At 36.3% G+C, this 23,537-nt stretch overlaps 1 protein-coding gene across 1 annotated transcript in view; it reads left to right on the top strand.

Moving 5' to 3' along the window:
* Positions 1-20,411, top strand: part of GABRA2 (gamma-aminobutyric acid type A receptor subunit alpha2) — a 57,937-nt gene extending 37,526 nt beyond the window's left edge. The window contains exons 4-9 of the mRNA XM_065737071.1: positions 505-725; positions 3,410-3,492; positions 6,339-6,482; positions 7,261-7,413; positions 16,575-16,777; positions 18,586-20,411. Of these exons, the coding sequence (XP_065593143.1) occupies positions 505-725; positions 3,410-3,492; positions 6,339-6,482; positions 7,261-7,413; positions 16,575-16,777; positions 18,586-18,894 (1,113 nt within the window). The 3' untranslated portion in view covers positions 18,895-20,411. The remainder of the gene's footprint in view (positions 1-504; positions 726-3,409; positions 3,493-6,338; positions 6,483-7,260; positions 7,414-16,574; positions 16,778-18,585) is intronic.
* The last annotated feature ends 3,126 nt before the right edge of the window (positions 20,412-23,537 follow it).

A 23,537-nucleotide genomic window follows, 5' to 3' on the forward strand; every position in this document is an offset into this window, starting at 1 on the left:
AGAGTTCAGCAGATAGTGTAGACCACCTGTTATTCATCAGCTCCTTGTCTGTATACTTTTGCTAATAAAATCTATGCATTTACAGATCTTGGTTTGGAAGACTCTTCTTTATATCAGTCTGCCTGCATATAATGTGCCATTTATTAATAACCTCATTTTATTTCCTTTCAGTTTCAGCAATTTTCCATGTTCTTAAAATGCTTGATCATCCTCCTACAGGTGCATCTTCTGCATGAGCATAATATCATTCTGTGTATTTTTTTCTTACTCCTTAGTTTAAATTAACTTCATTGAAATTACCTTTGCCATATACACTAATGTGTCAGGTATAAAAGTCTAAGTGTTGAAAGGATTTGACACACAGACAATTTTGTGATAGTTGTTTTGCCCTGACACAATTTTGCCTAAGGGATTTTACAACCAGTGTTTCTCAGGCTTATTCCTCAAACTCTCAAAAGATTAATTTTTCATAGTAAAAAAAAGCCTATCTTTATTCCATTATAGGAATACACAATAGATGTCTTCTTCCGTCAGAGATGGAAGGACGAGAGGTTAAAGTTTAAGGGCCCAATGAATATTCTTCGATTGAACAATTTAATGGCCAGCAAAATCTGGACCCCAGATACATTTTTTCACAATGGGAAGAAGTCAGTTGCTCATAACATGACAATGCCTAACAAGCTTCTACGAATCCAAGATGATGGAACCCTTTTATACACCATGAGGTATGTATTTTCATTTTTGTTTTTCTGCTCATGTTATTTCTTGACACAATTTTTCCAGATATCAATTATGTAACATTCCAAGAAGACTCTTTTCATTTGTAACCCAGCAGAAAAGAATACCAAGAAAATGTTTCTTTTCCAATTTTGTTACAAATCTATTCAAATAGATCAGTTTTTCTATGTATTCCTCAGTTCTCATGACCGTACAACATATTAAAAAATATGGACAGCCTGACTAAAATGCTTGGAGGCCTTTAGATGGGAATTGTTTGTAAACTCTTGACTATCTTTAGCAATTTTAAAACTCTATCTTAGAGCAATTAAACTTGCATGTAAGTTCTGTCTGTTGCAACACACAACAATAGACCACGTGAACCATTAGGCAGATTTATTATTGAGGTCAGTGGAACCCATCCATCCTGACCTTGAACACTTCCAGGGAAGGGACATTCAACATATCTGAGCAGCCTGAGCCAGTGCCTCATCGGTCTCTGAGTTTAGAATTTCTTTCTAGCATGCATCCTAAATCTCCCTTCCTTTAGTTTAAAGTCCTTGTTCTTGTAAAGTTCCTCTTTGTCCTGTCATTATCAGACCACAGAAGAAGTTGGTACTCCTCCTGCTAATAAGTTGTCTTCAGGTACTGGAAGGCCATAGTGAGGTCAAGCTGAAGCAAGAAGGCTTCATAAAAGAGGCTATCCTTGGTCAGATGGTCTGTATAGATCCTGACCACCAGATGTCCTTAAATGGTCCTGTCCTGAATTTTAGCCCACAAGCTCTCAACATGGTCATGGCTATTTTTTAGAGACAGATATTTGGAATCTGTTCACTCCTTAACACAGAGGACAACTCCATGACCCCTCTTGCTCTGCCTATATCTTCCAAAATGTTGCAGTCCATTATTGTAGTATTCTGGTTGTGTGATTTGTCCTGCCAGGTTTCTGTGGTATCAGTTAGTTCATAGTTTCCTAACTACACTAAGTTTTCCAATTCTTTTTCTGTGCTTTCCCATGCTTGAGCTTTTTTGTAGAGGTATTTCAGCTGGATTATTGGCTACGTTATCTCCTTGGATGAGTCCTACCAAATTCCTGTGGGACAAATCTGAGGATTTCCCATTGCTTCCTAAAGTGACATTGCTCCCTGGCTCTTCTCTATCACTCAGCAGCATGGTATTAAATTCTTCCCACAAGAACTCTACTCTCTAATTACTATTTTATTTATAACTAATGACAGGATTTTATTTAGATATTTCATTTTTCCTTCTGGGAATGATTAGCGCCGTCTGGTAAAATATATTAAATTTGGTTAGAAAAATCATTTCTAAGTGTTATAAATGGCTTGGCTTGTTAATTATGCCTACACATACATTGTTGTCCTGAGTGTTGAAGGATAGGCTGCTAATCATATTGTATGATGTTCAGAAAAGTGTGCTGGAAATAAATTGAGACCTCCGTTTACACTACTGATCTCAAATATTTCCAATTGTTTCTCTGTAAACTGACTAAAATTCTCTGCCTCCAGAAAATGCTCTAGTTGTATTCTAGAAAAATAAAAATGTTTGAAATTCTTTTTTTTTAATAACAAGAAAGCAGATGAAGTCAATTAGAATTACTGAATACTTTCTATTTAAGTTTATGACTTCTATGTTTCCTCTGAGACAGTAAACTACATGTGTAAGCTGCTCCTGTTGCAGAGATTTTAAGTCTCTATTTTTGTCTGTCTTTTTAAAATGATAGTGTGATTTAAAGTAATGAACTCATGAAGCACTCTCCTGTGCCTTTTGCTGACTCTTTTCTATCTCTTCCTCCTGACTTCAGAAAGTCTTTCTTAGGGAGTGAGGAAATTGAAACAGAATATTTTGGGATGAAAACTGGAGCATCTGCTTGGGAATACAATGAATATGAACCACTTGGAGTGCAGGAAAATGTAGTTGATATTTGAGGGTGGATAAAGAGCAACATAAAGCTCAGGAAAACTTCAACCCAAAGGGGAATTACAGGACAGGAAGAAGCAGAGCTTTAATTAATTAATTTGCTGAGTTAAAAATAATGGGAAATAAAATTATGTCAAAACTTGTTCAAACTGTTTGAAATTGTTTTACTGTATTACTCCACATATTTAATACTGCAGTATCACTGGGAATTTTTCACCAGATGAGCAAAGGTGAAGTATTACTAACATGTTGTCATGCCTATAAATAAATTAAAAGGATAATCACAGGTAACACAGAGAATGAATGACTGCGATGTTTTAAAAGAATACATTTTTTTCTACAGTTTCTCAATCAAACTCTTAAAATTAATAAAAGTCTTTTGCTAAGATAACTGTATTTTATGTATTTTTGTAATGATATTTTCAGAGCCATATAATCACATGTACCTCAGAATATTATGAGAAGAAAATGATAATTCATAAAAAACCTTCAGTTACATAATTTATATTTTCATTTAAATGGCCATTCCTCATAGTTTTGAGATTGGCTGTTTTAATTTTTTTGATGTGATAAGTCAATGCTTTCCAAAGGAACACATAAAAGGGAGGAAGCAAGAGCTGATTTAAATTTTAATTAGTTTAATATAACATTTCAGTTTCATCTCCTAAATCAATATGAACTGTTCATTTTTGTGGAACTGATTTTCTTGTCCTGCTGACTGACTTCAATGCATAGTGGTCTTTTTGCCTTTTAGGCTTACAGTCCAAGCTGAATGTCCAATGCACTTGGAGGACTTCCCTATGGATGCTCATTCATGCCCACTGAAATTTGGCAGCTGTAAGTGTATAACTAGAAGTATGAGCTTTGGTTAGTGAAAACCTAACATTGCTCAAGCATCACTTTCATTTCAAAAAAGTTGTTACAAGGGAGGTTTAAAACACAAGATTGTGCTATTTTATTTATATATTTTTTAATTTGTAACTGGATACACTGCAATTGATTTTATCTTTTAGTGTATTTTCAAACAATACATACTGTGTGCCTAATTCAACACTTCACTGATCTGCTTTTATTCCAGAATACTAACCATGCTGATGAATACAAACCTAGGTGCCTGTAGCCTGCATAGAATGTCTATATTGTATTAATGAGGAATGAGTAAAGGCTTTGAGGAACATCTCCATTTATTGGAAGCTTTTCTTCCTCTTTAATCGTATTTTCCTTTCCATTCTTTAGTTTAGGCAACAACACGTGGCTTCTTGTGGTTAAAAAAAAAAAATAATTCACTAGCATATTGGCAAGTAAGATAGGTGGACTTTGATCTCATTATTATTTTTAACAGCAGTGTGAATTAATTTACCTGTATAGCAGTCTTCTTTTTCTTTGTGAATTAGGATTGCACTGTATATACTTCCTGTTTTTTTTCACTGCAATTATTATCTTTTTGTTTGCAGTGTATATTCTCTGTCAGTCCCAGGAAATGGCATCTTTCTTCAAGGAAACAATAGAATACCAATAAACTCTTGCTTTTATTTTTTACTGTAGCCACTGGAGGTTGGAGAACAGGTGATAGGCTACCGTTAAGAAGATCACTCACAAGATGAACACTCTTAAAGTACTGTGTGCATTCTCTCCATAACTCTGATGTGTACCATTTCCCTGGAGTTTGATAGAAAAAGATAAGAGGAAATTAAATCAAGCGTATGTTTCTGACCATGCCGCCTCACTAAAGGGAGGCCATAACTGTAGAGATAAAAGGTGGTAAAAGTTAGTAATAGTTTTGTCATGGAGATTTTTTTTTCTCACTAAATATTTTATTACATTTGTATTACGTAATACAACTTAAATAACACTAGAGACATTGGCCAAAAACAGCTACTGATGAATAATATTTATGTTCATATGCACAGTAAGTTACATGTATGAGGGAGAAAAAGACTCAGTGTAGCCTCAAAATAATAAAAAAGCTATAAATGCGTATAATAATGAAACTGATACTCAGGCCTAGCAGCTGCTTCATACTATGACTTGATCCACACTGCTGAGTTGTAGACCCTTCTGACTGGGTATTTTGGACTTTGTGTAAGAGTGGGATTTGCTGTTGTTTTTTTTTCCTATTTGTTTTCATTACTATTTTGTTCTTTGTTATCTGCCTGTGGCTTCAGCATTTCCAGCAAAAAGCAGAATTAAAACTGTAACTGTGAGAAAAAGATATTATAAAAGCTCTTTCTTTTCTCCTTGTAGTCACCTGTGCTCCAGACAGTTGGCACACACTGAAGGCTTATTTCTGTTCCTTTTGAAAGGCTTCCTACTCATTTCTTTAACTAGAATTCATTTCTAGGGCTCCATTTTTCATCTTTCATTCTGGGACTGAATTTAAATGATGAGTAGTGGTGAAAATAAGCCAAAATCCTGAGGATTTGGTTTAGCTGAGGCAAGTCTGCCAATGGTATGTATTTGTCACAGCTCCTCATATATTCTGCTAATCTTACGTTGATAAGAGGATCATCAGCCTGCAAGACTGTCTCAGTTTCTTTCTTGTACTCAAGAGAAGAGACAAGCTGGGTGTACAGGAGAAGCTGTAGCTTATTAAATTGCCTTTCTTCATCAAAAAAGTCTGACCAGCAGTAGAGAGTGTAGGGACAAATCAGAAATTGACAAGATTACTGACTTGCATTGAAGCAGTGGGCATCTTGTGGGAACATGGACATTTCGAAGGGAAGCGTTAAAAATCTCTGCATGCTGCCTGCCTGCTATGTTAGCCCTACGGTTTATGGCAAGTTGAATGAAGAAGCATCTTTCAAGGCCTCCAGAGATTTCTCAAGTGAAAATGTTTGCAATCTGGCAGAAATGGTGCTTTTTTATTTTTACTTCACTACAGATATGGTTAAGTTTTCAAATGTACTTGTCTCACTCAATCAAAGTGAGCACACAGTTTCTTCCATAAGTGTTTTACCCTTTTCCTTCCATATTCTGTTTATGAGGGTATTAGATTAGAAAAACTTGCAAGGTATATTCTGTTTCTTTTTCTTTTTTACTCATTGGGGGAACATTAATGCCATCTAAAATACAGTGTTGATTTGCTTCCATTTTAGTTTATTTTGACAGACTCCAGGATAAATGTATGTTTGCTGATGAATGCAATGAAAAAGCAGAACGCTTAATGTCAATATGTATCTCAGATCTAATATTTAGGATTGAAATTTAAGAGGATACACAGGTTATAGGTCTTAGCTTCTGCAAGACTTTTAAGAGCATTGTCACAGAACTTGTCTCCCCACACTTAGGTATGAATTTCAGTTAATAACAAAATGTTTGTGATACACTACCAAAGGGAGAGTAGGGAAATAGAAGGTCAGAGCAGTATTGTTCTTTTCATCTGACTTACTGTGATGCATACATATCTGATCTGTGACAATTTTTTTAACACTACGAAAGAGTTATTGTTTGCAATTTATACCAATAAACTGGTTAATAAAAGCACAAATGCATGCCTTGTTCCCATGTAGCCATAAGCATTTATCCTACAGTAAAGCTATTTAAAATACTCAAGTGTTTATTTGCTATTCATTTTAGTTTTCTGGGGGGCTTTCTTTTGAAAGTTAAGTAGCTCTTCTAATTTGATTAGTTTTGATGGAAGTTTGTTAAAATTACTGACGTAATATTATATCTTATTTCTGCAGATGCATACACAACATCAGAAGTGACATATATTTGGACTTATAATGCTTCCGATTCTGTACAAGTGGCACCAGATGGTTCAAGATTGAATCAGTATGATCTTTTAGGCCAAACAATTGGAAAAGAGACAGTTAAATCAAGTACAGGTTAGTAAAAAAATGTTTGAATAAAATGTACTCACTTTGCTATAATGAGCTTAGGCTCAGAGTAGTTGTAAGCTGAAAATAGTTAGACATAGTTTATTAATGTGTATTACATATAACTCAACAGCAGCATTTTACCAGTTCTTTCAAGTCAATAAGGAGCAGATAATAATAGAAGTGAACTTTTCCCCAGTGACATTATTTTATACTCTGTGGAGTTCAGTCTTGACTACTAACATCTGTAACCTAAGGCTTGGATAGTTGTTTAATTTCATATGGTAAATGACACCTCTTGTCTAGTAAATGGTAAAGTATGCTGGTTTCAACCATTTTTACCTGTCAGCGTATTTTTGGTATTAAATATTGGATTTTTCTACCTGGCTCTAAACTACTTTCCTACATATGCCAGGCTGTGATGGAGTGCTGTGATTCTATGACAGTAGACAGAGTTCTTAGGGTGCTTTGTGTGAATGCAGAGGGTTGCTTATGTGAAGAAGCCTGCGGCACTGAAATTCTTGTCAAGACATGCAACAGTTCATGTAAGTTCCTAAATATTGATCTTTCATGGATCTCAGTAGGAATACGATGTAGTTGTACCCAAATTTTAAAAATTTTATATACTTTAGGATAACTTCTACAAAGTATGTTTTGTGCAATTTAATTCTGGTACATTTGGTTCGCACAGACATACAAAACTCTTTTACCATAGAATTTAACTTTCTGGAGATAACTTTTTGTTTCACTGTATTTTTTTTTTTTGTGTGTGTGTGTGGCAAATTAGGTGAATATACAGTAATGACAGCTCATTTTCACTTGAAGAGGAAAATTGGTTATTTTGTCATTCAGACGTACCTCCCATGTATCATGACTGTCATTCTCTCTCAAGTGTCATTCTGGCTGAACAGAGAATCTGTACCGGCCAGGACAGTCTTTGGTGAGTATGCTGAATAGCATGCATTATTTGCAACAGTTGAAGCTGTTGGGAAAAATTTCAGAAATGTGCTTGGTAAAGTCTTTTTGATTCAGTTACTTTGTAGAATATGATATTATTTTTAGTTGAAGTGACATTCAACAGCATCTTACAGAACTCCAGGGAATCCCAAAGCTTTCAGAAATTAGCACAAGTGAGAACTGTCCCAATATTCTCACCTCCTTATAAGCGGGAAAAAGTTTTCATAGAATGTAAGATAATTGTAAATTTTCCATTTGAAAAGAAATAAATTTACATTGTTTTCTGAAATATCTTTCTTCAAACATACTGTATAGAATCTTATGATTAGTCATCAGTAAACACCGCACAGTCTTCAAAAAATATGCCATACTCAAATGGATATAAAGTCATGCACAATGAAGCACTCAGTCTCTCCTCGTAGACAAAATGCCACAGAAAGTATCGTGAAAATTGCAGGTTTGAATATGAGCCTGATTGAAGTCGGATGAAATGGGTCAGTGGTTTTAGATGCACTAGAATTCTACCATGTTTTCCTAGTCAAGTAACAAACAGATATAGTATTTTCTTTCTTCAAATTCTTCTGTCAATTTGTACATTTCTGTTTATCAAAATGCATTTATTAAATGAATTTCTTCCTTGCCGGCCTTGCAAGTACAATGTCAAATACTGTACCTCCATACTTGTCCTTTCCTGACATGCTTGGAGGCTGTGCTGCCATTCAGCGAGACCTGGACGGGCTGGAGAGCTGGGCAGTCAGAAACCAGATCAAATTTAACAAAAGCAAGTGTAGAGTCTTGCACCTAGGGAGGAATATTTACATGCACCAGTACAGGCTGGGGGATGAGCTGCTGGAGAGGAGCTCTGTAGAGAGGGACCTCAGTGTCCTGGTGGATGACAGGTTGACTATGAGCCAGCAGTGTGCACTCGTGGCTAAGAGGGCCAATGGCATTCTGTTATGCATTGGAAAGAGTGTGACCATCAGGTTGAGGGAGGTGATCTCCCCCCTCTACTCTGCCCTGGTGAGGCCTCACCCTGGAGTACTGTGTCCAGTTCTGGGCTCCTCAGTGTAAAAAAGACAGGGATCTCTTGGAAAGAGTCCAGCGCAGGGCCACAGCGAAGGGCATGGAGGATCTCCCCTATGAAGAAAGGCTACAAGAACTGGGTCTCTTTAGCCTTGAGAAAAGAAGACTGAGAGGGGACCTGATCCAGGCTTATAAATATCTGAGGTGTGGGGGACAAAGTGGCGAGGTCAGACTCTTTTCAGCAGTGTGTGGAGACAGGACAAGGGGGAACGGACAGAAACTGCAGCACAGGAGGTTCTGCACAAATGTGTGCAAGAACTTCTTTACAGTGAGGGTGACGGAGTACTGGCACAGGCTGCACAGGGGGGTTGTGGAATCTTCTTCTCTGGAGATATTCAAGACCTGCCTGGACACCTACCTGTGCAACCTGGTGTAGGGAACCTGCTTTGGCAGGAGGGTTGGACTTGATGATCTCTTGAGGTCCCTTACAACCCCTATGATTCTGTACCACTTCCTATACGTTTAGGACACCATGGCAAGTTTGTTCAACAACAGCTTCCATCTCCTCTTCCTAAAATGCACTGTTATAGTATCACCAGCAATAAGTCTCCAGGATATTTTTCCTGTAATGTTACTTCCCTTCCTGCATACAACTTTTTTGTTCCTTATTTTTTATTTTATTTGTATTTTGGGGAAAGAAGTAATATCTGTGTATCAGCCTGTCACTTTTAATTGGGTGAGACTTCAGTGCATTTTGGATAATGAACAATGTGTACTAGTAAACAGAGTGACATGGTCATCTTGCCGGTGTCAGGATCTCTTGAAGAAATTGAGTAGAGTGGCTGCAAGAGCAGAACCATACTATCTGGTAACATAAAATCTGAGATATACTTACTAAGCACAATAGGTATAGAGAGGATATGGTAATATCTATTCTAGTATTTTATTTCTATCAAACATGCATACACCTTAGCACCAGTCATGGCCTCAACCCCTCCAGACCAGCTTGGACTGGATCCATGAACCCAGGACACTTGCACTGAGCAGCTGATGTTTCTGGTCTCTGCCTGACGGAGCAGCAGTTGCACCACATGCTTAGCCTTCTGCACAGGGTCGGATATTGCCACAGGAGATGTTTTCTAATTTTTTTTTTTACACTCTAAATGAGATTGTCAGCATAAGCTGCCAATAGTTGTTCTAATCATGTAGCCCCAGGAGAATCTCCCAGCCTTTCTCCATATCCACTGTCAGCAGTTGTCACTGGGATTTCTCTCACCCTCTTGTCTCCAGCCTAAATATGTTATGAAAACATTAAGTTATCCACACCTGTATAACAAAGTTCCTCTATTGCCTCTAAAAGTTTTCTAGTTCATTGAATTAAGCTTGATAGAGCTGCACAGATTCATTCAGGGTCTTGTTTGTTTGAGTGTTGCTTTCAGGTAGATACCACCCAGTGTCACAGGGATTCTGATAAGTTAACAAAATCAGGTGCTTCCAGCATGGAGTGTAAGCACTTGATAGCTTACTGTACATTTGTGTTGATCATATTTAAGTTTTATGAACTGATTACTGGCTAGATACTTATATTTGCATTGTATAGTGACTATAAAGATATTAAAAATATGATTAAGAAGAAAGCGTTAGTTTTGATAGAGTATTTTTAAGAATGGATGAAATTTTTTAAAGTATCTTCTTAAGAGTTACCAATCCTGGAAGAGCTACTTAATCCTGGAAAGGATTAAATGTTTGAGTACTGTTTCTTCAAAGAAATGTAACCTCCAGTTATTCAAAGCATTACACAGCATTTTGTATTTTATGTTTGAGAGAAGCCACTATTTTCTCTTTTCTCTCGCGATGTACTTTCAAGCTGTAGGTTAACAATATGGACTTGATATAATGAGTATTTTTTTATAGTTGAGCTCCTTAATCTTTTTTTTTATGGCATCTATTTAATATTGTTGACCTAAGATATCCCAAAAGAACTGTGGCCTAATGCTCTATTGTTTCAACTTTGCTTTAAATTATTGGAAGAAGAAAATTTATCACTGTTAATTAATAAATATTGGATGTGTTTTCTCTAGGAGACCAATTTGAAAACTATTTGATTGCGTTTTTAATGAAAGGGAATAAGCCTGGTTTATAATGTCTTCATTTAGTGCAAGATTATGATCTGTTTCATTTAGTAATGTTTTTATTGTTCTGCATTTAGTGTCAACAATATTAGCAAAGCTAATCTTGTGCAGGTTATTGAATTCTCACTTCATTTTTAATGGGTCATAACATTTAGAAGCATGTATTTGAATAGCAAGATTAGAAGCAAGTGATGAAAAAATGAGAAATTAGCTTTCTTAGAACAGTAGTTAGTGTTTAAACTCCTATGGGATAGGAATAAGAATATTAGAATAGTTGTAGGAAGATTGCAGTGTCAGTGTACATAAATCCATGGGCCCTGATGGGATGCATTCACGTATGCTGAGGGAGTTTGTAGAGGAGATGGCTGAACTGCTCACTATCATCTCTGAGTGGTCCTGGAGAATGGGAGAGGTGCCTCAAGACTGAAGGATTGCCAGTGGCCTTCAAAAAGGGCAAGAAGGAGGATCTGGGGAACTACAGGCCAGTCGTTCTCATTTCCATCCCTGGAATGGTGATGGAACAGTTTGTCCTGGTTGCTGTCTCCAGAAGAAGAAAAGAGCATTACCAGGAGTAGTCAGCATGGGTTCACCAGGGTAGTGCTCAAACAACCTGGTGGCCTTCTGTGATGTCATTACAGGTTGAGTGGATAAGGAGAGAGCAGTGGATGTAGTCTGCCTTGATTTCAGCAAGGCATTTGACGCTGTCTCCCACAGCATCCTTACAACAAAGCTGAGGAGGTGTGGAATAGATGAGTGGAGGGTGAGATGGGTTGAGAACTGGCTGACTAGCAGAGCTCAGAGGGTTGTTATCAGTGGCACAGAGTCCAGTCGGAGGCCTGTACTTAGCAGTGTTCCTCAGGGGACAGTGCTGGGTCTGGTCCTGTTCAACATCTTCATCAATGACCTTGATGAGGGGATAGAGTCCATCCTCAGTAAGTTTGCTGACAATATAAAGCTGGGAGGACTGGCTGACATGCTGTAAGGCTGTGCTACCATTCAGCAAGACCTGGACAGTCTGGAGAGTTGGGCAGAAAGGAACCAGATGAGGTTTAACAAGAGCAAGTGTAGAGTTTTGCACCTAGGGAGGAGTAACTGCATGCACCAGTACGGATTGGGGGATGAGCTGCTGAAGAGGAGCTCTGAGGAGAGGGACTTGGGTGTCCTGGTGGATAACAGGCTGGCCATGAGCCAGCAGTGTGCTCTCGGTGTGCTCTCTTATTCTGGGATAAATTAAGAAGAGTGTGACCATCAGGTTGAGGGAGGTGATCCTCCCCCTCTACTCTGGCCTGGTGAGGCCTCACCTGGAGTACTGTATCCAGTTCTGGGCTCCTGGGTACAAAAAAGACTGGGATCTCCTCGAAAGAGTCCAGCAGAGGCTACAAAGATGATAAAGGATGTGGAACACCTGCCTTATGAAGAAAGGCTACGAGACCTGGGTCTGTTCAGCTTTGAAAAAAGAAGACTCAGGAGGGATCTGATCCACGTCTATCAATATCTAAGGAGCAGGAGGCAAAGGGATGAGGCTGAACTCTTCTCAGCAGTGTGTGGAGATAGGACAAGGGGAAATGGCCACAAAATGAAGCATAGGATGTGTGTAGGAACTTCTTCACAGTTCAGTGATGGAGCACTGGCACAGGCTGCACGGGGGGTTGTGGAATCTCCTTCTCTGGAGATATTCATGACCCGCCAGTACGCCTACCTGTGCAATCTGGGCTAGGGAGCTGCTTTGGCAGGGCGATTGGACTAGATGATCTCTGGAGATCCCTTCCATACCCTACAATTCTGTGATTCTGTGATATGTATTCATTTATGCCCAAAGTGTGCAAAGCAAGAAGAGAAATAATAGCTGTATTATTTTGTTGGTACGTTTCCAATATGCAGAATTTTAAATTTTGAAATCTGTTCTCGTTTTATTCTTGTGCTATGTTCCTTTTCCTACATTTTGTTTCTTCTTGGTTTAACTTTTCTGAATCTATATTAATATATATTTTGAAACAAAAATATATTTAGACCTTAAGTAGACAGGCTAATACAGAAATAGGATCCTAAGATAAGTTCATATAGATCATATTTTTTTATGTAGTTGAGAATTGTAAGGACTCTGCCTTTTGAACAATTCTGTATTTACATGTACCTTTCTCCTATTTTGTTTTTAAAAAAAAGTCTCAACAGTCTTTAATTATGCCTTTCACAGGCCACAGTTTATCTTCTGTGCTCTTAGAGATAACCTTTCACTAAGAACTTTTAGTCTATAGCTTCTTAGTCAAGGAGTTCTGTTAGCAGTAGACAGCTCTCTAGTGATATTTGGTGGGCAGACACACATGCTAAACTGTAGTGCTTGGTTAGAGACGGAGCTGGCTGCCAACAAACTAATGCCTTCCCAGCTCAGTGCTGTCGCAGGACTGTATCTCGTGTGCTAGTGGGAGCATAACCATACAAGACTGGTGTGGAAGCTGGAGTAAACTGCACTTGCCATTCAGCTTTGGAAATTAGCTTGTAGGTTGTTGCTTGTTTTGTACTGTATTCTCATATAATGCATATGCACATAAACAGTATGGGGTATCGTCAAAAGGCATACACCATTACTCTAATATCACACTATCTCCAGAGGTTATCTACACTTATTTAGTCCTCCAACCTTTTAAACTGAAGTAGGAGGATTTTAGTAGTATGTGTTTTCATAAAAGAGAGAACAGCCAATGCTTTCTTCTATATTAGTCTATTCAGTATTTTTTACCTGGTTAAGTGATCTAATTAACCTAAAAAAAAAAACCCAAAAACCAATAACCAAAATTTTTTTGTGTGATATTTTGTGTAACAAAAGATGAAGTTGTGGAAAGAGCAGCATATTCTAAGAACTGAAACACAAATTAAGGACTTTTTACAGATTATTTGAAAAGCTGAAGTACTTACTTTGTTACAGAATGTCCTTTTGGTGATTTGTTAGATTCATTTTAAAAGGGGATGTTTACATTCCAACACAATAAGGCTAGGATGTGATTTAGACAACTAAATCTGTTCAAATTAGAAAATGAATTTGTTACACAAGAAGTAGAATTAGGATCTGAAAGAACTTGTCCCTGCTAAGGAATAGGCTGAATTTGCACACATACATGGGTAAAAGCCTGGTCATCATCACTGAATTTAACTTCCATATGTATGTGCCAGCTCCTTCAATTTCGTTTTATGTTTTCAGTTAGGTATTTTTGTTTTTTTCACTTTACTTCTTCAGTCATTGTCTGGCTGTGACCTATATTGTTTAGTAACAGACACTGTTTGCTGAAAGGCAGCTGCTTAACTTTAAACAGTTCTTAAATAGTATCCATGCACTCTGGCATCCAGAATGAAACAAAGCCAGTATTTTTCACACATGCAAGTTCAGTGTCAATGAAAGGCATCAAATTTTACAGTCCTGTAGATAGATATCTTGTTTTCACTGAGCAGATGCAGTTTCAAAAGCTCCACTGTAAAATCCTAGGCAATCAGATAGCTCCATTCTCAGCTTGAATGGATACATCTGAAGAGTTAAAAGATTTTTAGCTTTTATAGGTATATACTGTTGAGAAGGAAAGTTGTAGTAATACTGGGGTATATTTACTGTCAAGTATGCAACACTTCACCTTCTTAAGAGAAGGGAAATGTTATCAAAATGATCTATTAAAGTTTCTTTTCTTGACCTTTTTTAAAAACAAACTGATGAGTGTTTGTTGCCCCTTGTAAGATTATGCTTGCCCTTGTTTTCCTAATACAGTGCCATTATATGATAGCAGTGTGGCATCTTTTGGATGGCAAGCTATAGAAGATAGTTCTTAATCTGTACATCTCCTCATCATAGTGAGATAACATGCCATCTCTACACAGCCTGTGAAATTATTTAGACTGTTTGGAGAAATATATGATTTAGGGTAGGAGATTGTTTTGACTGCCTCTTATTGTTGGGAGAATGCCTTTTATTAAAACCGTAGTGCATTAGCGTTATAGTCTAAGCAGTGACAAGGAGGCAGGTTATTTTCATTCATTCTTTTTTCTAAAAGAGGGTTAAATGAACTTGATATCTTTAATTTATAGAATGAAGGAATAAATTAAAATCCATTGGCAACTGTCTGACAATGTACGGTGTGATTAGCATTTGAGTCACAAAGTTGCAGCTTGCTGAACTTTGTAGAGAAATTGTCAACTGGTAGTAAGATGCAAGATGTAAATTCATGTTGTTTTAATTGAGACTAGAAAAGGTCAACAGTTAATCTTAAATAAGATTTCTGAAGAAGCCAGTGGATCTTCAAGAAGCTTTGTTTATTCTAAAATTTAGGTCCTGAACAGGACGCTACCTTATCAACTGCATATATTTGCATGTGAATAAGGTCACTTAATCTCTGAGAAACAATCACTTTACTGATGCTTCTGTGTGATTGAAGTTATTTCTCTCTGGCTCAAGACCTGTGTTAAAATTTGCATGTGATAATTTTGAATGTATGATAGACTGTATTTTCCCTGAAGTACAGAAAATAATTAAGCCATGTGTTGTGTGTCAGAGGAGGAAAAAGTTCTTTGTGAATTACATTGTCTACCCATTTTCAAACAGTCAAATGTGCTTCCTTGTCATTGTACAGGCTTTTGATCACAACAGTGCCACAAGAGATTCCAGGCCAAATCTAGCTCTTTAATATATGAAGTCTGAAAAATAGCAATTAGTGAATTATGTCTGCTTAGATTTGTGGATACTGAGTGAATCATCAGGATCTTTCTGTGCCTTGTCTTCCTTTTAGAATCATGACCTCTGGAAGCACTTCAAGGGAGAACAGACGGGCTGAGTCCACTTAGCTTTTCTCTGTCATCCTCTGTAACCACAGAGGTGAAAGTTCTTTACAGAAAGGATAGAAACTGCAAAGCCTGCAGTGGTCTGAGTAGGTGTAGCTGCTGCTTCTCTTCCCTTTTCCATGGAGGTTAAAAATGCTTTTCTTCTAGCAGAAGAAAAATCTGATCTAGGTTGATCCTGCAGAACCCAAGTGGAAGATTGCTAACAGAGGATCTGGTTTATGGAGAGTGACTTCTCTCTCCGGGGAATCCTATGACAACAATTTTATAATTTTGCAGTTGAAGCTGTTATTAATTTCACTGCCATGGAAGCTCCTTAGCCTGTCAATGGAGTGCAGGTTTGCTGATCTGTGATATCACCTTGTATTGCTGGAAATGTATGTAATGGTGTTTCACAAAGGGAATAGTTTAATTTGTGTAAGTGTGATTCAGCCTCGAGTGTAATAACTGATTTGCTTAAGGAATGGAGATTTCATTTCTGGCTGTGAGTTTCTTCTTGCTAAAACATTCAGAATAGCATTCTCATTTTTCATTACAAGATATCCTTTTTCTGATTTTTTGTAGAATTTCTGGCTTCCTACTGGGTTTTCATTAAGCATTATAAAGTTCTTTTAATAACTGTACAGCACTTGTAGATCATCAAGTCTTATTTTCTGATATATCACATACAGTTCTAATAATCTGTCCTGTTAAAAACAGTATGCTGTTCCAGGGAAAAAAGAAAATTCTTGTTCTGAAAACCTGAATGAAAAGTTAACCTGTTTACATCTTCAACTGTCACTGGCTAGTTAGTAAGAAAGCTAATTGAAAACATATATATTTACATATTTCTACTAAAAAAATGTGTCAGATTGTATGATACTGTTGGAAAGATGGATGCCAGACTTGAAGCCACTGCAGTAAAACCAGAAGGTGTTTGGTAAACAGCTGTATACAACCTAAGGAAAAAAAATGTAAAAGAGTATCTGTAAATAAAGAGATCTGTAAACAAAATTTTAAAGTAATTTTAAAAACTGTCTTTTAAATAATGAAGCTGGACTTAAACGCTAAAAAGAAACTCCAGATGTAGCCTTTAATAGGACACCACCTTAGATAAGCAGTTTTTTCACTTTGTTTTTCTGTTTTGTATTTTAACACTTAAAATCCATATAAAATTCTTTTTATTCCCTTACAGGAGTTACTACTGTGTTGACAATGACAACACTGAGCATCAGTGCTCGAAATTCACTCCCTAAAGTAGCATATGCAACAGCTATGGATTGGTTTATCGCTGTTTGTTACGCATTTGTATTCTCTGCATTAATAGAATTTGCAACTGTAAATTATTTCACAAAACGAGGATGGGCCTGGGATGGAAAAAGTGTAGTGAATGATAAGGTAAGTCCTAAGGAAATAGCCCTATTTCCAATCAAATGTAGTAAACAACTGTAATACGCTTTTATTTTAAAATTGGCTATCACTAGAAAACGTGATCTTTAAATCATAAGAAGAGGCACTGATTAGTGAGGAAAAATAAAGGATTAATAAAGTAGGACTGAGAATACTATTTAGAACTTCTAGAAGTAATTAATTTTCTTCATCATATTGTTATTAGAGATGGTTGAGTCACCATCCCTGAATATATTTCAAATCCATTTGGATGTGGTATTCAGGGACACTATTTAGCGGTGTATTGTTAGGGTAGTGGTTTGGTTGTAGTTGGAGTTGATGTTCTTGAGCAATCCTATGATTCTATATGCAATATATACACACTTTCATATATATCCGCATCATTTATGTGTCATAGTTATCAAGTGACCATTTTTTAAAACCACATTATTTGTGCGAGAAAAAGCTATATAAGAATTCTTATTTTTCAAAATGAGGTTACTTCAATTTTTAGCAGTATTTAATTATTATTTTGCACCCCATTATCAGCTTATGATAGTTTTCTCTTGTAACAATAACCACTTGATAAGATTTCTGAGGGAAGTGGAGGATGTTCACAGCAGTTAACAGGAAAGCCTGTTACAGGATTATTATCCCATAGCTTGTGACTACTCCGTGTCACAAGGTCCTAACCATCTAGCTGTACACAATACAAATATAGAAAGAATTTTGTTAAATGGCTGGCCCTTGTTTGGGTTGTCTGCGAGTTTCTTTTGGGGTAAATCTTAAATGCATGCTTGCTGGAGTAAAGGAAGTCATAAAAAAAAACAAACAAAAAAAACCCTGTATATTCCTTCCATATATTTATTTAATTTTATAATATCTTGTAAAATTTGACTGTGTTATGAAACATCTGGTTTAAAGTTTGTTTAGCTGTGTTTTCAGTTGGGGGTGTTGGCTGATGCTCGGCTTAACATGAGCCGGCAGTGTGCCCAGGTGGCCAAGAAGGCCAACAGCATCCTGGCCTGTATTAGAAATAGTGTAGCCAATTTCAATTTTTCTTTTTATACCTTGGGACAACTTTTAAGAATTAGCTTTGAAGGTATATGCACGAAATCAAAGTATAACCCCTTTATATATAGAAGGAATAAAATATGCTTTATGTGCCTACCTGCTTTGTATACTCACTATTGAAAGAGTAATCTTATGCTCCTGTACCTCTGTTATGTTGAAATGTACTGCAGGTCTTTTAACCTTCAACAATTTAAACCAGTTCAGAGACTCTAGCTGACTTTGAGATGCATACTTTATTGTTATGCTTCCCAAAGGAGTTGGCTTGATAGAGCATTTTATTATTACTGATATCAACAAAGTATATCTGTGAAAATAAAAGATGTATATATTTTATCAAGAACATAAAGTTAAAACTCAGAATCATTATCCCATAAAAGAACTTTCTTGGGACATTGTTAAACTCTAGTGAGTTTTATTTAAGAGGTATCTATGTGATTTTGTAGCTGTTTGAGTAAGACTGACTTATCCAGTTACCCTTAGAATCACGGTAACAGACTCTTGCTGATATAACTTAAGTAGGATTTTTAATGGATCGTGTAGGAGACCATGTTTTTAATGCAATCTTTACGTAGAATATTTCTTCTTTTTGGATAGGTTTTTCTGAATATTTAAATTTATCATTATGGTATTCCTGACACTCATTTTAATATATTCGTTGTGTATTTTGCATTTGCAATGTTGTTATGTTAAGTCTGATATGGAAAATGAACATTAAATATTTAACTTCATGCTGTCTCTAATAGAAAAAAGAAAAAGCATCTGTCATTAAGAAAAACAATGCCTATGCAGTGGCTGTTGCCAACTATGCTCCAAATATTACCAAGGACTCAGTGCTACCAACCATCTCCAAGAGTGCTACAACTGCAGAACCCAACAAGGCAAAACCAGAAGCGAAGCCACAGGAAGCGAAGAAGACATTCAACAGTGTTAGTAAAATTGACAGAATGTCTAGAATAGTGTTTCCAGTCTTATTTGGTACTTTTAATTTAGTGTACTGGGCTACATATTTAAACAGAGAGCCTGTCTTACTTGGCTTTGCACCATCAACCTAAAACCTGAATTGCACTGAGGACTTAAAACATTCTAAACGGATAAGTTGTCTGCTATGTACAGTACGACTAATAACTGCTAATCTGTGAACCATTATGTACAGAGTGTATATAGATGTCTTATCTGTGTATCTCCAAAGGAGGGACACAGTGTTAATTCATGGGTCTGTAAACAGATAGCACCCATGGCAAATATAGCCAACTCTTTAAAAGTTATACCCAGGGGAGTTCTATTAAACTAGGATTCAAATATACAGAATTATATTCTCTCCGTACAAAGAAATAAAGATATGATCCTACATAATTATTTAGGAACAGTATTTTTTTAATTTAAAGTTAAAATATTTTTCTATAAAGTAACTAATTCTACTTTAATGAAATAAATTGTCATTTAAAGATGATTTTTTTAAAAGAGTGTAATTGTTTCATACAATAGCAGTACCCATGTACATAAGAGTACGGAGAACGTACAGTTCTGTTGTTCACAATAATTCTGGATACTAGTTAGGCTGAGGAGGCAGTAAAGGCTACTGTATTGCAAAAGCCACAAATTTCTTACTTCTGTCCTGTTTGAAGTTGTTAATAAACTACTACAGTTAATTTCAGAGAAAAGTTAGTGTTAATCAGATTTCTAATATTAATTAACTTTCACTCTTCACTGTTTTATTAGTTTGATGTTGCTAAACCAGGTTGTCTGGCTCAACAAAGTTGGATTTTTCTGCTTCTTGATTTTGTTCATAATTAGATTATTGTCAGGTTCATCAAAGCACTCAGAAATTTTTCAGGTTTATGTATATCAGTAACATAGTACATTTTTTTTTTCCCTTGCTTAGTGTTATTCTAAAATCTGCCATTAAAAGATTTGCCTGCATTTTTCCCAGAAAGCATTGTTTTCACAGGAAATTAGAATTCTTGATTTAAGTTAAAGGAAATTGTCCATATGAATAAAATTTACTGCTGCTTTTGTAAATTGCAACTTTACATTTCGCTGACATAAATTTCCAAGGACTTTGTATACTAGAAATGGTTTTGCTAAGATTTGAATGTTATTTTTTTAATAAAGGGTCATGCATCGTCAGTAGGTATCAAATGTATTTCATATATATGAATATAACTAAATTGGAGCTGCCATTTGCAATTTTATATGAACATTTAATACTGATCAGTAAAATTGTTTTTCATCTGAGCCTTTGCAAAGATTCTTTATGCCCCTGAAGGCCTGGTAAATCATGACCTAAGTAGTAATTGTGTACTGCATCTAGAATTTAGTGTATATGTGGCCAATCAAAAATATTTTGATTCACACATACATTAGCAGTTATTAGTTGACCTTTAGAAAAAGATACACCTTTATGATGATGTCTTCTAGTAGACATATGTAGTCGTATAGTGTCATTTATTGCAGTTTTGTACAGTACTTGAGTATAGTGCATAAAATAGGTATGTTCAGAGTTTAACAAAGTTGTAAAAATATTTCTAAAAATCAAATAAAAGAGTATCTTAAGACATGGAAATGTGCTAAAAACAACAAAAAGAACACTGCTTTTATCTGTTGTTTTATTTTCTTGCATTTTCTTTACTTTTAATGTGATTCTGTTTTGTATTCTGTGTGACTGTATAGATGCCAAGGTCACAAATGCATTTTATGAATTGCATTAACAGTTAAGACAGAGTTAAAATCAGCAAAACAAAGAAGTCCAAAAAATAAAGGGAGAAGCATGGACAAGGTGTGTATCCCTTTAAGTCCCTCTGATTAAACTCTCAGATTAAGCCTTTCTCATCAACAGTAGTTAAAAAGAGCACTTTACTTACAAAACTAAAATAAAGAATATCCTTATTTTCATATATATTTATATATAAATGTAGATCTTCCATGTAATGTGGAGATGTGTGCAATAGTATGATTATGAGAATAAGGCTGGAAGGCAAGCAATAAAAGGTTTCTTTCATGGTATAGTTATACGTTTTTAAAATGTTTTATTTGTAATTATAAATTATCCCTTTATTGTCACATCGTCCAGGTATGAGGAAATATTTATATATATGTACATATGTACAAATAACTGTAAATATTAGAACTGTAGAAAATCCCCTTCACTTTTAACTCTGTTTTTGGCAAAGGGCTCTGACTGTATAGTTTAATGGAGGCCCATGTTTAACTGCTCTTGGACTTCAGTAACTTGATTATGTTTTCTGTAGCTGAGGTCTTCTTTCTGTGACCTAGTGAGAGTTCTTACCTTTAATTCATGTCAGCAAGATGCAGGGACTCTCTGAACCTCACTGACCAGGCTTTGAGAAAGATAAGTCTGTGTTTCACCCTTGTCCACATCTCAGATACTCCAAATGCTTCAACAGTGTTCAAATAATGTTGTGCATTTCTCTATGGATGATACTGTGTAGTCAGAACTCTCCCCACTGCAAACATTCCTGTATTCCGAGGCATGCTGGATTACCTAGTAAGGAAGGTTTTTGCATCCTTACACTAGGACAAATACCCTCAAATGCTTTTACCTGCACAAATCCTCTTCTTAAATCCTCTTCTTCTTTCTGGTAGATAACATCTGTGTAATTTTCAGCTGCATGCAAAAAGAATTTCTTCAGTTTGCACAAGAAGCCTGGTGCTGTCTCATGTTAGCCAGCTCTGCTGCTACTGCTTCTATTGAGTACAATTGCTTTTTCATTCAGTGACCATTTTCTCTATGTCGTCTGCTTAGAGACAATCAAGGAAAAGAAAAGGCATTTATCATGTGCTGAACATAGTTTTATCACACACTAATATAGAAAAATAGGCTTACTATATAAATTCACTCCATTAATCATGTTAAATAGCCACATGCAATTCCTGTGGGCATAAGCATGGTTTTAGAGTGTGTACACTACATAAAAAGTTCACCTTTACATTTAGTTCACTTGGTTTGCATTCAAGTAATTTTGTGTGGGAGAAAGGAGTCTGCTTTATTATTTCACTAATGAAATACTGAAAATAAGTAAATTGATTACACGTAAAATGCAAGCTTGTAAGATTGACAGCTGGATAAGTGAATACAGGCATCATGCAGGAAACACTTAAAATGGGTCTTCTCTCCTTTTAGTTATGTAACTTCTGTGTATGTGAATTTAAAGATTGTTTCAGAAATGCATGTGCCAAATACATTAAATTTTCTTTTATTTCAAGTAAGACTCCCTGATATTATAAACTTAGAGGGCGTGAGTGAATAAATGCAAGTCTCAATTATCAGAGACTTGCACATGGAGTCTACCTGTGAAATTCGGAGTGACATGCTAGTTTATTTTTCCTGTTATTCTTGGATCAGTGTGTCATATCATTTCTTATGCATCTTAGGGAAAAAGATAAATGCAATGATGTGGTAAACATGGATTGATATTAACTGAATTCTGAAGGTTAATGGAGTAAGTTTCCAACGTAGTATGGAAGCATGTAATTCTGGATGCATGTGGTCAGTAATTTAACAGTAATTTACATATCAGCATGAAGAATATAGAGATCAGCAGAGTATCTCAGCCAGGGCTGTCTGCTGGAGGCTTCTTAACAGATTGCTTTTAAAACCAGAGCTTCCAGAATTTTTGATCATGTTGTAGCCAATGAAATTAAGTTTACCCTCCATATCTGGGCAAATCAGCTCATTACTGCTGCATTACTGAACATCTTAAAAAATTATTACAGTAGTTGCTGTGAGATAGGAGTTTTAGCTTGGGAGACTACTCGTACTACTGAACATTTTGCTAAATAAAGGAGCTGGTCTGCATTCATAGTCATGGGAGAGAGAACAAAAGATCTTCAATAAACACTAGAGAGGACCAAATCACCTTCTTTTTCCGGTGGTTATAGATAACATGTGGTGGTGAGACTTCAAAGTGTGCTGACTTTTACCTGTCTTTGAAAGCAACCAGAAGCAGATGGAGGAAGGTATGGATGTACTGGGAAGGAAAGGGGCAAAGAGAAGAAAATGACAGTGTTATTGTGTCTGTGGGTTCGAAGATGAATGATGAAGAAACTATTGAAAGAGGCAGTGTGTATATTTTTTCAGATTCAGTTCTAAGCTTACATTGCTGAATTGTGAAATTTATTGTGAATTACGTGAATTGTGGGAAAGCAATATTTAGAGCATGTAAAATTAAAATACTTGTATAATTTTGAATTTGAGGGAAATTATTTGTGCCTTTAAAATGGAGAGGCTTCTACTGACTATTTACAAAATCCATGCAAAATGTTGTGTGATTCCTGCCATTTTTGAGAACTAAGGCAGAGGGAGAAAAGAAGCTTCCAGGGTGAAGCAGAAATTTGTTAATACCAGGTTCTGTTTCCTTAAGAGGTTTTCATGGTTCTGTGGTTTTTGTTGTGTTGTTGATATTCCACATCATGTGGTGTGTTGGGAGTTGAAGAGTTAATGCTTCAGCTGTATTCTGGGTATTCCTGTCTGGGAATGGAACCCAGGCTACCTGGTGAGAATGCTGGCTCCTAACCAGTAGCCCAAGAGCATTAACTCTTCAGTGACTTCCTCCTATGCACAGATAGCCTAATATTCATCCTCCATACTTCTCATTCCTATTCTGAAAGCTTAGTAAGGCACAAATTCTTGTTTTGTCTTTTTTACAAATAGTTAGTTGTACTTCTGTCCATTCCT

The sequence above is a fragment of the Cyrtonyx montezumae genome, unplaced genomic scaffold, assembly GCF_038088225.1.
Source record: "Cyrtonyx montezumae isolate F1298 unplaced genomic scaffold, pur_monq_1.0 scaffold_2, whole genome shotgun sequence".
Lineage (NCBI taxonomy): Eukaryota > Metazoa > Chordata > Aves > Galliformes > Odontophoridae > Cyrtonyx > Cyrtonyx montezumae.